The sequence below is a fragment of the Panicum virgatum genome, chromosome 5K (assembly GCF_016808335.1).
Source record: "Panicum virgatum strain AP13 chromosome 5K, P.virgatum_v5, whole genome shotgun sequence".
Classification (NCBI taxonomy): domain Eukaryota; kingdom Viridiplantae; phylum Streptophyta; class Magnoliopsida; order Poales; family Poaceae; genus Panicum; species Panicum virgatum.
In genome coordinates this window covers 41,847,661-41,863,667 of record NC_053140.1, presented here as the reverse complement: position 1 = coordinate 41,863,667, position 16,007 = coordinate 41,847,661, and the positions used below count along the sequence as shown (strand labels likewise).

The following is a 16,007-nucleotide window of genomic DNA, read 5'->3' as shown; positions in this document are numbered from 1 at the left end:
TGGTAAATGATGAATGCCAGGCTACATCAGTCATCATCCTCATGGTCGGCCAGATGCCACCGGCCATCCTTGCCTTTCACCATACCTTTGTTCTGTACCACCCACCATGATGATGGAATTGAATATTCATTCTTCAGTGCATCTTCATGTTTGTTGACCAAGGCAATATCTCGATCAACCAACAACTTGAACCCTCCACTGCTCCCCTGCGTCCCTGCAACACCATGCATGTAGCATTCCATGTCATGCCATGTTAAGGGGTTTCCAGGGGCCTTCAGGTAGGGTGATTCCCCTGTGTCGATCATTAGCTCTGGACCGACATCATTGTATCCTAGCTTTGGCCATTTTGGGACCACATCAGGAGAGTTTTTAACTCGGAGCAATCTCAGATCCGTTACGCTGTCAAATGCTTTCTGAAAGTCGGGGTTGCCAACTCTAGGGCTTCCAAAGACAAATGCGGACACAGGGCAGCTCTTGTTGTAGCCATTGGAGACGATGTCAATGGCGTTGATTGTGGCAAGTGCTGCCCCAAGGCTGTGACCTGTTATGGTGATGCTAGTCTCCTCGTTCTTGTACAAATCCTGTATCCTTTTGACCTCATTCAACACCTGCTATTTTTTTGTTAGTTTGCTCAACACAGGTTTATTCCATATTTTTAACAAACAATAAGCAAAATGAAGGAGCTATATCAGATGTGCACAATCAAGGAGACATTGATGCAGACAGGGATGACATTATTCTAGGTCTAGTTTGTAAAAACTAATTCAAACATTTTTGTTGTCTATCTTAAGAGCGCACTAGTTGTGCCATACTTGTCTTTTGGCGGGCTAAGCTTTGGATGGCTCACAAGTGGGACCTTCTCCCACCTGAGATCATCATGTGGAGAATTGGAAGTTTTCTTAGATGGACAGACCAATCTTCAACCCTCCCTGTCAAGGTACATCAACTGATTTTCAACCATCATACATTGAACCAAACTACCTCTAAACTAAAAGGTGCATTTTTAAAACAGGGATTTATTCATTGTCACCATGGTAAGTTCCCAGTGCTGAAGGGGTGGGGTGGGCCGGGCAACTACACCACCCAGGTCCAATCACCGAGGTGACAGAGTGGGTGGATTAATTGAAAAAGAAAAATAATCCTTCTGCTGATTTCTGAGTAACCTGAATGACTGAATGTAACGTCTCACATACTCTGCTCAACTAGAGTCTAGAGAACAGCTACCTAGTTCAAAAGGCAAAGCAGTACTTCAAAAGTGCACCCAAATCAGATTTTAATTGATACTCTTTACAGACAATGTTTTGTTCTTTCCTTTGCTTGAACTCTAATCAAAGAACACCTGCACTTCAAGCATATACATGATTAAAAATCACATTCCATCCTACACCTTTCTGTTAAACTGCCATAGATTGGTATTGCTTTCCTTAGAAAAAATAGAAATTTTATATTGGTTTCTCAATAGTCTAAAAGCTTGAATGAGTTACCTGATATCGTGCACTCTCTTGATTGTATTGCGACCCTGGATCAGCACTTGTGTAGACAGAAAGCCACCCTCCATGCACGCAGGGATTAGTTGCTCTGCCTGGAAGAACTATCTCTGAAGCAGGCACTAAGGAAATATCAAGATCATCCATCCACTCTACCATCCGTATTGTCCCACGCCACGCCACCACCACATCCCGCCTCCCAAGTAATTCCTTACCCACGTCTGTGGCTACTGCAACAAACCCCATCCAATTTGACTGCCTGCTCCATGCAGCCCTTGACAGAGACTTGATCATGAATCCATCAGGCAAGCTGACTGTACACATTGCATATATGAACTTTGTAATCTCATACAATTCTGGGTTTGATACATCCACCCTGCTGAGGAAGTCCCTGCGGTTGAAGAGGCAAGACCCGGCATACCTTGATCTTTTCTCTCTGTTTAACCCAGTATAGGCTGCCTGGGAGAGCTCACCGTAGTTGATGATAGTCCTCCGAAGGTCAACGTCGAGGGGATCAAGTAGCCCCTTCCAATAATTCATGCCATGGAGTTCCCTCCATCTATTGGCAATGCTTCCAATCCCTCTTATCAGGCTCATGTTTGCCATGTGTGCTTCTACTTCTCTTTCTTGGTGTGCTACAACCTACAAGCAGCAAGATGCCAGAACTTCATGTTCCCTTTCATATATTTATATAGGAAAGATGATAGGTGCTGCATTGTCCATCAGATATGCAGTTCAATATGCATGAAGAATTGGAGCTCCCCTGTCATTCTCACTGTATGAGTCTGCTGGCCAACTTGGGCAATATTGATCCTGGATTTCAAAGCATAGAGAAGCTTGCACGGATCAAATAAGGCCTTAAAGAGAAATCCACCACTCTCTTCATGCCAACTGGCAGCAACCAGACAAAGTAGGGAAGGCAAATAATGTGCAGCCATCATATCTTTGTGTGCTTCTCAAGATAGGCATCCATCTTCAAGGACCAGCAGGCAGCAGTTGGTCCATATGTCTAATTTGCACAAATTTACTCCGGTCAAAGTGGCTAGTGTACATTTAAATACAATCTGCAGCGATTGGACCAGTTTCCAAACTAGATACATACATCAAATCATGCAGATAACAAAAGCATTTGACAGTAAAAATCTTTACTAATTATGCTCCTTAAGTATATTTGTAAAAACAAAATTTGGACAGGTTACTGCAGGCGTTCAAGGATGAACACCACTTGTGGTGTCTGGCAGGGGCTCGAAGCCTCAGCTCCTTGAGTGCTGGTCAAGTGTTCGGACTAGGCTAGTTCCTAGTCCTTGTTAGTGGTCTCGGGTCAAGCTTTTGTTTTTTGTTTTTTTCTTAGGCTACAACATCATAGTGTATCACAGCCCCTCACAGCTCGGCTCGGAGTGAGGTGTGCTAGTTTGTAAGGGGCCGGTTTATTCTCTCTATTAATACAAAGATACGCAGCTCTCCTGCGTATTCGAGAAAAAAAAAAATAACTATGTCTTCACTAGAAGGAAACACAAACAATGATCACATAATAATGAAAGTTCTTTTCAGAAAGGCAGGATTCAGCCACCAACCCACAAGCCACTTTTATTGACAACATACATACAACAGTACATATACAGGAAGTTCCTGTGCATTCCAATGTACTGACCGCACTAATCACAATTATTTGGTAAGGACAAGCATGATTAGCTTATGATTCACTCCATCCCACACAAGATTTGGTCCATTTTAGGTTAAGATAGGCCTAGCTGGTTTCAATGTTTTTAATTTTCTCTCTTTCCTTTCTGGAGAACCTTACTGTACAAACATAATATTCACATAAATACAGCTCATCAGTCTACCTGCCACCTCCAAAGTATATTTCATTGAGATATTAGCATCACCTATTAAGTCTTGATCCAATAATAACGAACATAATGTAGTTCCTCAAGAGCAACTAACTCAATTCAAAACAACTATAAAAATAAAAGAACCATCGTACATTTCAAAAAGAAAAGTATTGTTTTCATGGTTTTTAAAGCGTTAAGGGGAGGCGAGGCGAGCCACCACCGCCTTATCGCCTAGGCGGGGCTAAGGCGGGATAAGGCGTCACCTTAGGTGAGGTGAGCCACCACCGCCTTGTTGCCTAGGCGACACCTTAAGGACACCTTAAAAACACTGATTTTCCCTATTTTTCTTCAAAAAAATTAAGCCCTGCTATTGCGGAAGAAAATAATCGAGGATAACAACATAAATAAATAGTACTCAGTGCAGAGAAATTTGCAAGTTTACTTGCCAGATACATCCAATGTTTGATGAAATACAAGTAAACCTTTCTTGCACAAGAAAACGACAGATCAGTCTCAAGTATCATAGGATGCTCATTCTTCACCATTCAGATCATCAAACTAAGCTTGAGAATAAATGTATAGTATCCTGCTTGACACTGGTATTACATGTCCTATCTGATCCCTGCAGTTATACATTAAAGGTGCAGACCCTCAATTCGAAGGGATGAATAATTTTGTACTTTTTTAACTTAAACTGCCAAAGTGATTGCTCCTATTTTTGGTTCAGTTTATGGATTTTTAATCTGATTTGACCTTGTCATTGAACAGAATACGATCATCATGACACACTAACAAGTAAATTGAGAAACATGTGAGCCTATGAGCATGTGAATCTAGACACAATTAATTGGTCCATAAGACAATACCATAAGTCATAGCTTTTCAGGTAGCTACATACCTTGTTCGGCAGAACATGCTACTTGTACTGTCCAAATGCGTGCTCCAGAATATTGAGCAAATGCCTTGGCGCCATGTGGACCCTCCGAGTACAAGATTGCATGCCATGTCCAAGTATCATGTTTTTTTCCAAAATACTCTGAACTCTTGTGATCCCCAAAGAAATAGAAAATTGGACTATCATTATTCAATTATGTGAAACTCATATATCAAGATCCACTTTATTATCATATCGGACATTGAACTCAGACATATCATTTACTAAGGAAACATATGTTTACCTTCTAGATGAATCCACATAGAGCAAAATTTCCAAGAACATATGAAAGATAAGATATTACCAGAAATCCCCACAAGAACAAACCCCATCTTCAAATCGGTGAAACCGGCGATTATCCCTGAGAACCACAACCCTTCCTGTGCACTTAGTTAGATACTTAATTGCATTGTGGCAATCATCACACACACGCAGATTCTTCATAACTCGGATCGGTACACCTTCTGGAACAATCAAAAGACCTAACCCAATTGCTAGTCTTTCGCTGTGATACCTCACTGTTGCTTCCTTCTCATCTCCATCCACATCCTTAACCACTGCACTAGTATCTGCCACATAACCAGCTGCCTCCATCTTCTCACTAACTTTCTCAAGCACCCTGTAAATTTCCTCACTTCTTTGGTGTCTCCTGCAGTTCGACACAAAGGAATGCACCTTCCCTGCAGCCTCCAGCCAGCTAAGTCCAGTTTCTTTCTGTATACCTGCATCGCGCATAGCTTTCCTAGCAAGTGCTGCATCAGCATGCCTTCCTGCAGCTGCGTATGTACTTGACAAGAGCATATGTGCGCCAGAGCTGCGAGACCCAGTTTGAAACAGCCTCTGTGCTGCAATTGCTGCAGTATCAGCATCCTTAAACATACGGCATGCCATAAGGAGTGCACCCCAAACAGACTCAGGTGGCTCCATAGGCATGGAATCAATAAGGTCAAATGCTTCTTCTATACGTCCTACACGACCAAGTAGGTCAACCATTGCCGCATAGTGTTCAGACTGCGGTTCAATGCCGTACTCTTTCATAAGGGCGAAATATCTCTTCCCTTCATCAACAAAACCAGCATGGCTACAAGCAGTGAGCAAGCACAGGAAGGTAATATGGTTGGGCCGGAACCCAGAGCTCTGCATCTCCATAAACCTCTCAAATGCGGCCGATGTATGCCCATGCTGAGCAGACGCAATTAGTACTGCATTCCAAATTCCAAGGTTCTTCTCGGGCGCTTCACTAAACACCCGGTAAGCACAATCCACGAGCCCACACTTTGAGTAAAGCGAAACGAGCGAGCTACCCACAAAGGGTGACACATCAAGCCATGCCTTTATAGCCCTGGCATGCACCTGGGCTCCAAGCTCAAAGAGTGTCGCTGCAGCACATACACGGATGATGCACGAAACTGTGAAGTCATTCACTGCAACAGCCTCCTCGAGTGCCAAGCGGAAGATTCCCAACGCTTCAGGGTGCATCCCAGCATCAGCGTACCCACATATGAGTGCGGACCAAGAGACAACATTCCGCTCCGGCATTTCATCGAATAGCCGGCGGGCGTCCGCAAGGTGCCCGCACTTAGCATACATGTCGAGAACCGCCGATCCAACGAACACGTCGCCTGCGAACGGCGTCTTGGCGGAGAGACCGTGGAGCGCGTGAGGGGCGAGCGGCGGGCGCGACAAGGTCTTGGCGGCGGCGATGGCCTTCGCGGCCGAGGGGATGGAGCGGTCGGTGGCGGGGACGCCCGCCGCGAGCATGCGGCGGAACGCGTCGAAGGCTGACGCGGGGAGGCCGTTCTGGGAGAAGGAGGAGATGAGGGATGACCACGCCGCGGGGGAGGGCGGCGACGGGAGGTCGAGGAAGGCGCGGTGGGAGAGGTCCGGGAGCGCGCAGCGCGCGTACAAGGTGATGAGGTGGTGCGCGAGCAGCGTGTGGGTGGAAGCGGTGGCGGGGAGGTGGCCGGCCTTGAGGAGGTGGCCGTGGAGCTGCTGCCCCTTGGGGAGCGCGCGGGTGGCGGAGAGCGCGACGAGGAGGTCGGCCAGCGCGCGCGCGAAGGCTGGCAGCGGCGCGCCGGGCGGCGGCATCGGCGTGGTCGTCGCGGGCTGCAGCGGCACCGGGAACGAAGTCGCGGCGGGGGAATATAAATATTTCGGCCTTTGGGCTGGGCCAACCGCCATAGTAGTGTAGGGTTTCTTCTTTGGGGTGGCCCGTGGCCTGGCCCAGTGTGATGTTACTGGACTAGTCGGCCTGGTTCGCCGGTGCTTCATGGGCTGAGATAGAGTTTGCAACCCAACAAACCTTTATCTTTTTAGAGATAGAAGAAAGAACAGAGCCCAAGGGAAAAATAAAAGAACAAGTCTCAGCTAGTTAGCTGCAACAATGAACTAACTAAATCCCCGCGCAATATGCCGGGCCATATCGTTAGTTGTTTGCTGCAGCCCGGACTCGGTCAAGGACTGGCGGCACATGATGGGGAGCCTTCGAGGCGTCCCACCAAGCGCGCTCAAATCCCTCCTTTTGCTGGTCAACTGGGAGATCTGAAAAGAGATAAATGCAAAAAAATTCAACCGTCGAGAATGCTCGATGGCACTACTCCTCAGCAAAATCAAGGAGGAGGCGCGGGCGTTGGAATTGTGGGAGCTCGGCACCTGGCTGATCTCATCGAAGTCTAGTAGTTGGCGGGTACCCACACCTTGTATAGTTTTTTGACTGCCATTTTTTTCCCCTTTTTGTCACTTTAGAGAGTCTTCGTAGCTCTGGTTTGTTTCTCCTTCTCTATTAACAGAAATGTGCACAAATTGTGCCCGTTCGTTCAAAAAAAAAAAAAGATTCTAGCAAGTTCTCAGCGATGGCGGGTTGGCGAACGGCCCGTGGAGCACCCCCTGGGCGATGACCTCGTACGCCTTCTCCGTCATGTGGACGCCGTCCCAGCTGGCGAAGCCGCGCGGGTCGCCCCAGATCCTGGCCCTCTTGTCGCACCCCTTGTTGGTGTGGTACGTCTGCTGGTCGCCGCCGCAGCACGCGGTGAGGGGGTCGCCGACGCCGAAGCTGCGCGGGTCCGTGACCAACTCCATGGCGACGCCGAAGTAGCCGGCGAAGATGAGCTTCGCGCCGGGGTTCCGCGCGCCGAGCCGGGCGACCACGCCGCGGAGCTCCTCGTGCCGCTGCGAGAAATCGTTGAACCACCGGAGGCAGCTAGGCACCCGTGCTCGTCGTAGTCCGCGCGGTTGCCGCTCCTGTACCTGCTCAGGTAATCCGGAACGCACCCGATGGGGAAGTTGTTCGGGACCAGGATCGTCTTCGCGCCCATACGGATGAGCTCCTGCAAAATGCGAGCAAGCAGATCCGTTAAATACTTAAATTCCGATCAGGATTTGTACGACGACGAGGAGTTGCAAGCAGCAGGCACCACCTGGATGGAAGAACTAACCTATGGTTGTCACTTGTCATGATGTCCGGGATGAACTGGCCGGCCGGCTACCTCGCGAGGTCGAACGCCGTCGAACCAGAAGTTGTAGTCGTTGCCGCCGATCTCACCCAGCACGATGAGAGACTCGCTCAGGATCCGCCTCTTGGCATCTGAAAGAATAATCCGTGCAACGGATGATCAACCGAGACTTGACACAGCACATGCGTGGCCGCGGTGTTTTGGGGGGCATAGAGAAACAATTAAATTGTTTCAGAACAATACTATCCTTAAGTATATTCGCCAGCAGGATTTATTGATGAAAACCAGAGCACCTGTCCACAGAATAAAGCATTTGATGCAAAGAAATCTAATTGAAATAAAAGTAACTAACTAGAGTTTGAATGCAAGCAATGCTACTTTCTACTTGATGAATTTTTCCTTTCAGAGTGGAAACAAGAAAATTTCTGCATAAAACTCTCTATACGAAAATTAACCGAATATGATTCTTGCCACAAACAAAACTGAACTTTGGACTCACAGTGGAAACTTCCCTCCAGTACAAAGTTAGGTTTCTAGCTAATAAATTGCAACTTTCAACCTATATGTATTGCTTCCAACATATATAAAAGAAGTCCAAAAAAATAAATCCAAATACGTATTTGTAAGAAGCAAGACTATTAAATTTGGATTTTTTTCACTTTTGCAATTTTTGACCAATGATTATTCAAATTATATACATATGTACTATTTAGAAGTTGCATCAACGTATTTGTATTCGAAGGAACTTTAACAGGCATTGATTTGATAGCAATAATAATGCTAATATATTGCAAGAGGAAAGTAAAGGTCAAATATAGATTCGGAAGGTTTTCACAGCAAGTTCACAAAGAAAGAAAAAACTTCGAAGACTCTCTTCCAAATATTACTGCGCTCTTGCTCATTCATAAGTTTTGTCACTGTTGGATCCCAAACCTGCTTTTGCGGTCGACCGTGCGCAGCATTTGCCGCGGACGATGTGCAGGTCGCACGTGGGTGGGCCCTGTAGGCCCCGGCACCTATCCATCGCCTCCCTCCCCCGCTTCTCTCTCTCTTTTCCTGATCCGGTCTGCCCTTTCTCCTTCTCTTTCCTCCCTTCCTTTTTCTCTCCGGTAGATCTAGCGACTGCTCTCTTGGCGAAGCACCGTGAGGTGGAGCGGACCAGAGCGGTGCGCGCGCCAGAATTCCTAGGGGCGAGCTCCGCACTCGACTGGGCGGGGCGCCGGCGGCGGAGAGGGAGGAGGCGGCGCGGCGGGCTTCGCGAGGCCGCGCGCTGCGATGCAGCGAGGTCGCACGGCGACGTGCTTCCTGGGGCTAAGGTGGTGCGGCGAGGACCTCCCCCGGAGCTTGCCCTCGACGGCGGCGGCGAGCTCTCGGGGGTAGCGGTGTTTTTTTTATTTTTTTTCCTTTTTTCTATTTTTTGGATGCAAAAGTTTTCTACAATTTTTTTCCCAAACTTTTCTTTTCCGATTTTGGATGCAAAATTTTTTTCTTCAAAAATTTTTACAACTTTTTCTGATTTTGGATGCAAAAGTTTTTTCTTCAATTTTTTTTAAAATTTTCTGTTTCAAACTTTTCTCATCAAATTTTTTTCTATTTTTCTCCAAAATTTTCTCTCGATTTTTTTTGAAAAAGTTTTATAAAAAAACAAAAAAAAAGTTACTGAAAAGAAAAAAACAGTCGAAAGATAGTTCGACCCTGCCAGTGGTTGTCGGAGAATCAACCGTATGATCCCATCTTAACGGGCAACCGTAAACTAGGCAGCCCCCTGTTGGACAGGGGAGTTGAACCTAGGGTACGTGACTGATGAGCCAACTCGACTCGTTTCATAACGATCTTGGTCGACCTCGGCTTGGCTTAATGAGCTGAAAAACACCATGAACCTAACAACGTATCCCTGACATCTGCCAACATATTTGGACAATATAAAGGCAAGGCAACATGACGTTATGAATGTTATGCTTTTGGTCACTGGGGGTATTTAACAAAGTTGTTACCCTCTCTCGAGACAGCCTTCTTTTGTTTTTTGAAATGATACAAGTTTTGATTTGGCTAAATATCATAGAGCAGAGTGACAAGGCTGACATTATTTCTGCGAATTCACTGGTGAACAATTCTCCCTGAGGTGCACCAAGAATTACCCCCTAGCAACTCAGCAATGGCGGGTCGGCGAACGGGCCGTTGAGCACTCCCTGGGCGATGACCTCGTACGCCTTCTCCGTCATGTGCAGGCCATCCCAGCTGGCGAAGCCGCTAGGGTCGCCCCAGACCTTGGCAGCCCTGTCGCACGCCGCGCCCGTGTGGTACGGCCCGCCGCCGCCGCAGCACGCGACCAGGGGGTTGCCGATCCCGAACCTGCCCGGGTCCCTGACGAACTCCATGGCGGCGCCGTAATAGTCGGCGTAGATGAGCTTCGCGCCGGGGTTCCGCGCCTGGAGCCGGCGGACCTCGCCGCGCAGCGCCTGGTTGTGGCGCGCGGAGAAGTCGTTGAACCACCGGAGGCACCGGCGGCCGTCCAAGCCCGCGGGGTCGCTGCTGGGGAACATGCTCAGGTACGACGGCACGCAGCCGATGGGGAAGTTGCCCGGGATCAAAATCGACGTCGCCCCCAGGTTGATGAGCTCCTGGACGGAGGAGCCTATGCGCGCGACGATGTCCGGGATGAACTGGTTCGCTTGCTCGCGAGGCTTGGCGGCGTCGCCGTACCAGAACCAGTAGTTGTAGTCGTTGCCACCGATCTCGCCCAGCACGATCAGAGACTCGTTCAGAAGCTGCTGCCTGATCTTATTAGCACCTGGCACAATGAATGAATCATATGATGAGCATCATCGATCGACGACCGACCAAGAACACGCACCTGTAAGCACAATGAATGAATCATATGATGAGCATCATCGATCGACGACCGACCAAGAACACGCACCTGTTACAGCCTTACAGGGGATGAGGGGAATGTGGTATGTGTGGATTACCGTCGTCGTCCCCGGGAGCTAGGCGTCGCAGCATTTGCTTGAACCAGCCGATCTGGACGCCCAGGCTGTGCGGCATCGGCACGCTGTGGTTCCACCTGCGGTAGTAGGCCGGGGGCATCGCCGTGGCGCCGGCCACGGCGAAGTTGGCGCCGTTCGGGAAGCGCCCCGAGTCCTGCTCCGGCAGGTTCGGCGGTATCATCGGCAGCTGGAACGCTTGCGCTGAAATTTCGTTGGCGGCGAACAGAAATGGAATGCCCGATCTGGCATGGTTTAGGCCGGAGAAGAGATCATTAGACTAATATCCGTGCAGATGCGGACGCAGTGCTCACCGTAGAAATCAACGAGGACGCGCCCGTCGCAGATGCGGCCGGTGGCGTTCTTGAAGAACGTCATGCCGTAGGGGAGCTCCTTGTACCGGGACGAGCCGTTGCCGGACATGTGGACGAAGTTGCCGGTGTCGATGATGGAGTCGCCGAAGCTGAAGATGCGCTTGTAGCAGCCGCACAAACCTGGGGGGAGGTTGAGCAGGAGGACGCCGGAGACGAGCAAGCAGGCGGACAGGCACTTGAAGATCCCCATCTCGATCTCAACAGCGAACGCCAGCACTTACCCTGCTGAGAGCAATTTCTCTTGTAGGTTGTAGCTTAATTTCGGCACCTTAATTTATACTAGCATTTTTGTGCTGCAACTTAACAAGAAACATCAGTGTAGTGCTTTCTGAAGGACCGATTTGAATGCTAGCTCGTCTTGACTAACGTTACTGGAACATTCATTTCCTGCCCATACTCTGAAGAACTAATTTGGAAGTATACACATATGCATGGCAACATATGAATATTTGCCAACTGAAGTACTGAAAACATAGACCGTTACCCTTGAATTAGGCACTGAATATTTGGCAACATACTAAGCTAAGGTTCAGTTTCCACTGTACGAACTGCAAGAACTAGAAAAAGTTTACGTTCACTCGAGTGGTGGCTTAAAAGCTTTTCACAGATTTCGGTAAATATCTATAGTGAATTAGTGATCAACATCTTTCGTTTAGACCGGACAAGGAATTAGACTAATCTAATTAATTTTGTTTTTTTTCGGGTAATTAATTAATTTTGTTCATCACCTTGAATCAGTGTTTCGACACATAAGAAATGAGTATTTTTTTTTGAAGAAACAGGAGGGGAAAGCCCCTATTGATTATATATAAATAAATAAAAACGAGAGAGTTTACAAACGAGCTTCAAGAAACAAAGAAAGAAAGAAAAAAAATAAGAAAGATTACAAGAAGGCTTCTAGCCATTCCGACATTGAAGATTTAAATCTCTCTTTTGCCCTTAGAATAACTAAGGCAAATTCTTTCTTGAAGTGGTCAAGACAGTTGTTTGGATGTGGTTGGATTCCCTTAAAAATCAGGTCATTACGTTGCATCCTTGCACCAACTGAGCAAAATTATGATTTCCATAAAGAAGGGGCAATCCAATTGGTTTTTGACTTGTTCAAAAGCCTGGAGTGGCTCTGAGATATTCCCAAAGTAAACCTGAATGGTTGCCCAGCAATCTTGTGCAAAAGGGCAAGTGATGAATAGGTTCTTCAAACTTTCTTCCACATTTTGGTTGCAGCAGACACAGTTGTATGATGGTAAGAACATGTTTCTTCTTCTGAGAAGCTCTCTGGTGCTCAGCCTATCCTTGAGTAGGAGCCAAAAAAACACCTTGTGTTTATTTTGGCAAGCTGATTTCCACAACCATTTAAAGGCTGGGTGAATTATCCTGTGACCAGTCAAATGGATATAAGCTTTGGAGGATGAAAAGAATGGTGATCCCCAGATATATGTCCACACATCATTTTCTGTTGAAACAGGTAGCCCAGAGAGGCAATTGGCAACTACTAAAAGTTGTTGGTAAGCAATGTTTGATAGTGGCAGATGAAGAAGAGATTCAGGTCCTTGTGCATCTATAGCAGTTTTGAGTGAAATTCCAGTATTTCTGGCAAATGAATATAATTCAGGCATATGGTGAAGGAGGACTCTGTCACACCAAAGACCTTCCCAAAAGAGACAACTAGCACCATCAAAAACATTAACCATTGCCATTCCTTTATAGGAAACAAGAAGCTTCAGGTTATCACGCCACCAGAAGGACCCTGCTCTTTGTTGAGATGGTAGCGAACCTGAACTATAGTAGCTTTCCCAAATCAAATGCACCCAAGGAATGTCCATCCTATTAAAGAATTTGTGCAAATTTTTTAGGAGCAATGCTTCATTCTGAGTTTTTAAGTTGAGAACACCCAAACCTCCTCCTTTTTTTGGAAGGCAGACCATTTCCCACGCTGCTTTTGGAGGTTTCTTGTCATTGATGTTAGATGATCTCCATAGACAATGTTTTCTATACTTGTCGATTTGCTTGATCACAATTTTATGTAACTGAAACATACACATAGTAAACATTGGGAGGGCTGAGAAAATAGCATTTGTAACCTCCAGTCTGCCAGCTTGAGAGAGGAGTGCTGAGGTGCAAGCCAATCTACTTTCACATCTTTTTACCATTGGAAGGAAGTCAATTACTTTTGGCTTTGTCAAACCAAGGGGAAGACCAAGATACATAAATGGAAGAGTGCTCACTGCACAACCAAAAGAATGATCTAAAGAATTTGTGACCTGCTCATCCATATTTATAGGCACAAGTATGTATTTGATGAAGTTAACTTTTAAACCCGTTGAGACATAAAAAGTCTGGAGTAAATCTTTCAAGTAGGTTAACTGAGTCTCACATCCCTCCATTATGATTAGTGTATCATCAGCATATTGAAGTATAGGGAAGTCTTGAGAATGCATTAAATTGATTGGTAGTTGCAGGTGTCCCTCTAATCTAGCCTGATTTAACAGACTTTGCAAAAGATCTGCTGCAAGCACAAATAGAAGTGGGGACAGTGGGTCACCCTGCCTGACTCCTCTTCTACAGTGGAATGTTTTGCCTGGGACTCCATTTAGAAGTACTGTAGATGTTCCTGTGGAAAAGATGAGTTGCATCCATTGCAACCACTTGGGACCAAATCCTTTATGTTTATAATTTGCAGCATGGCTTGATGTTCAACTTTATCAAATGCTTTTTCAAAATCCAATTTTAGAATGACAAGTGTTTTCCTGGATTTGTGACAGAGAAAGATGTATTCAAGTGCCCATGCCACACAATCTTGAATTGTTCTGGATTGAATGAAACCATACTGATTTTTGTGAATTAAAGCCTGTATGACCTTCTGCAGTCTATTTGCCAAAAGCTTTGTAAGAAGTTTCATGGAAGTATTCAACAGTGAGATAGGCCTAAAGTCATTTGCTTTGATTGCCCCTTCAAATTTGGGAATCAGGGTGATATGAGAGCCATTTATACTCTGAAGACAAATTTCCCCATCAAAAAAAGCCTGACAGAGATTGTAGAAATCTTGTTTAATAATAGGCCAGCATTTTTTAATAAAATCCGTGTTGAAGCCATCTGGCCCTGGAGATTTGTCTGTTGGTAAATTCTTGACAATATCATCTATTTCCTCTGTTGTAAAAGGTTCTTCCAGACAACCAAGGTCTATAGATGCAAGAAGGAGATTATCAAGATCTATTTGCATTTCCTGGAATTCAGACTGACCTAATCTATCTTTGTAAGCCTCCCAAATGATTGAAGCTTTTTGCTGATGTGAGGACTGAAGTACCCCATTTTGATCCTCTAGGAAGGTGATTAGCTTCTTTTTGTGCCTGATAGTAGTATTTGCATGAAAAAATTTAGTTCCAGCATCACCATCAGTCACCCATCTGATTGTTCCCCTCTGCTTCCAATAGATTTTTTGCAGGTGGAGTAAAGATGTTAACTTGTCTTCAAGGAGTTTCCTGAAATTCCATTCTGCAAGTGAAAGGTCTCTAAATTCCTCTATCAAGCTGAGGAAAGACAAAGTTAACTTCACATTTGCAATATTAGCTTTGAGGCTAGAGAGATGCTTTTGCCAGGATCTAAGCACTCTTCTTAAGTTTTTAAACTTCCTTGAAATAATTTTAGCCGCATCTGAATGAGGTGTAGGTAGGTCCCAACCATGCTATACTACCTCAAAGAAGTGTTCATGCTCCATGAGATAGTTATCAAATCTGTAGGTGTTACCTTTGGGAAGATCTGTTTTCACTGAAATAAGACAGGGCACATGATCAGAAGTTTCCATTACCATGGAGGTAACAACAGTCCCAAGATAGGTAGTTGTCCATGAATTTGAAGTGAAAAACCAATCCAGGCGTTCTAAAAGGGGAGAAGCTTGTTTATTGGTCCATGTGAATTTCCTACCCATAAGGGGCAATTCCACTATCCCTAGAGCACTGATGGCTTCATTGAACAAAAGCATTTCATTAATATCTCCCCCAGGTCTGTTTCTATCCTCTGAATTTCTCATTAGGTTAAAGTCCCCAAGGATCAGCCAATCAATGTCATCAGGCATTTAAATGTTTTTCAACCAATTAATAAACTGTAGTTTACCAGTTGCAGTACAAGGACCATAAACATTTGTTAGAACCCAGTCTGAGGCATTGTGATTTGAAGAGAATTCTACTGAAATGCCAAATTCATTACTAAATACAAGATGGCTAGTGAACATGCGAGATTTCCAAATAGTAATCACTCCCCCAGAAGCTCCCAGAGATGGGAGGAATTCAAAAGAATCAAAGTCTGGAGGACAGAATTGTCGGATAAATTGCAGGTCCCAAGCATCTTTTTTGGTTTCTTGTAAACAGACAATGTCACAATTGGCTTCTGCAATTCTATCTCGAATGGCATTCCATTTTGCATTTGAGTTAATACCACGGATATTCCAACAAAGTATATTCCAAGTTTTAACATGATGATAAATATCCATAAATACCCAATAAGATAAGCCAGGCTCCATGGATTAGCAATAATCCATGATGGTAGATCCAAAGAGAGAAAACCCAGAAAACCGCCACATAATGTGAGAAAAGGTAGCCTCCCAACAAAAAGGCAAAACAATTTAGTAACAAAAGAGAGTTCCACATCCAGAAGACGCAACAAAATCCCTGTATTAAATTACAATTCAAAGTGCCAAAATCCCACAAGTAATTTATTTTCCAAAGTGCTGACAGTAAACAAACAAGTAGACTACTGCTTTTTTGGCTTCTTCTTGGCTTTCTTGGGATCTGCTTCATCTTTGTTGCTTGTTGTTGGTTTGTTCTTCAAGGTCATTTTGCCACCAGGTGGAGACTGTGGTAGAACCGCCAAAATTAATCCGACTAAAGTGCGTTAAACATAACTATTGTAGAAGAAACAACTAATACGCACTTCAAACGGAGTAATATG

The 16,007-nt window shown here is 45.6% G+C and overlaps 3 protein-coding genes and 1 pseudogene across 9 annotated transcripts; all 4 read right to left on the bottom strand.

The window, feature by feature from the left end:
• Window positions 1–26: 26 nt before the first annotated feature.
• On the bottom strand, window positions 27–2,676 carry LOC120710006 (phospholipase A1-II 1). Its single transcript, XM_039995638.1, has 2 exons — window positions 1,485–2,676; window positions 27–608 (listed from the first exon to the last, which is right to left on the bottom strand). Exons 1-2 carry the CDS (start codon window positions 2,091–2,093, stop codon window positions 27–29), a joined length of 1,191 nt encoding a protein of 396 aa, XP_039851572.1. The 5' UTR covers window positions 2,094–2,676.
• Window positions 2,163–6,360, bottom strand: LOC120710005 (putative pentatricopeptide repeat-containing protein At5g52630). Of its 7 annotated transcripts, none has more exons than XM_039995632.1 (3): window positions 4,498–6,360; window positions 4,218–4,362; window positions 2,821–3,941 (listed from the first exon to the last, which is right to left on the bottom strand). In XM_039995632.1, the coding sequence occupies exon 1, from the start codon at window positions 6,339–6,341 to the stop codon at window positions 4,554–4,556; it is 1,788 nt and encodes a 595-aa protein (XP_039851566.1). In that variant the 5' UTR covers window positions 6,342–6,360; the 3' UTR covers window positions 2,821–3,941; window positions 4,218–4,362; window positions 4,498–4,553. The 7 variants fall into 7 exon arrangements, with proteins under 7 accessions (XP_039851570.1, XP_039851569.1, XP_039851568.1 ...); XM_039995633.1 differs by having other exon boundaries at window positions 4,218–4,355; XM_039995637.1 differs by having other exon boundaries at window positions 4,558–6,360.
• Window positions 6,361–7,088: 728 nt separating this feature from the next.
• LOC120709946 lies at window positions 7,089–8,729 on the bottom strand (annotated as a pseudogene).
• A 1,117-nt stretch (window positions 8,730–9,846) lies between these two features.
• Window positions 9,847–11,253, bottom strand: LOC120709945 (GDSL esterase/lipase At1g28600-like). The gene is made up of 3 exons (XM_039995562.1): window positions 11,004–11,253; window positions 10,675–10,893; window positions 9,847–10,496 (listed from the first exon to the last, which is right to left on the bottom strand). Exons 1-3 carry the CDS (start codon window positions 11,251–11,253, stop codon window positions 9,847–9,849), a joined length of 1,119 nt encoding a protein of 372 aa, XP_039851496.1.
• Between the last annotated feature and the right edge of the window lie 4,754 nt (window positions 11,254–16,007).

What these genes read in the sequence shown, in the direction of transcription:
- LOC120710006 (XM_039995638.1), bottom strand. Translation starts at nt 2,093, where the DNA reads ATGGCAAACATGAGCCTGATAAGAGGGATTGGAAGCATTGCCAATAGA. An exon ending in AAGAGAGTGCACGATATCAG is followed by an intron (nt 609 to 1,484) that starts GTAACTCATTCA and finishes AAAAAATAGCAG; the next exon opens with GTGTTGAATGAGGTCAAAAG.
- LOC120710005 (XM_039995636.1), bottom strand. Translation starts at nt 6,341, where the DNA reads ATGCCGCCGCCCGGCGCGCCGCTGCCAGCCTTCGCGCGCGCGCTGGCC.
- LOC120709945 (XM_039995562.1), bottom strand. Translation starts at nt 11,253, where the DNA reads ATGGGGATCTTCAAGTGCCTGTCCGCCTGCTTGCTCGTCTCCGGCGTC. An exon ending in CGTCCTCGTTGATTTCTACG is followed by an intron (nt 10,894 to 11,003) that starts GTGAGCACTGCG and finishes ACGAAATTTCAG; the next exon opens with CGCAAGCGTTCCAGCTGCCG. An exon ending in AGCTCCCGGGGACGACGACG is followed by an intron (nt 10,497 to 10,674) that starts GTAATCCACACA and finishes TCATTGTGCCAG; the next exon opens with GTGCTAATAAGATCAGGCAG.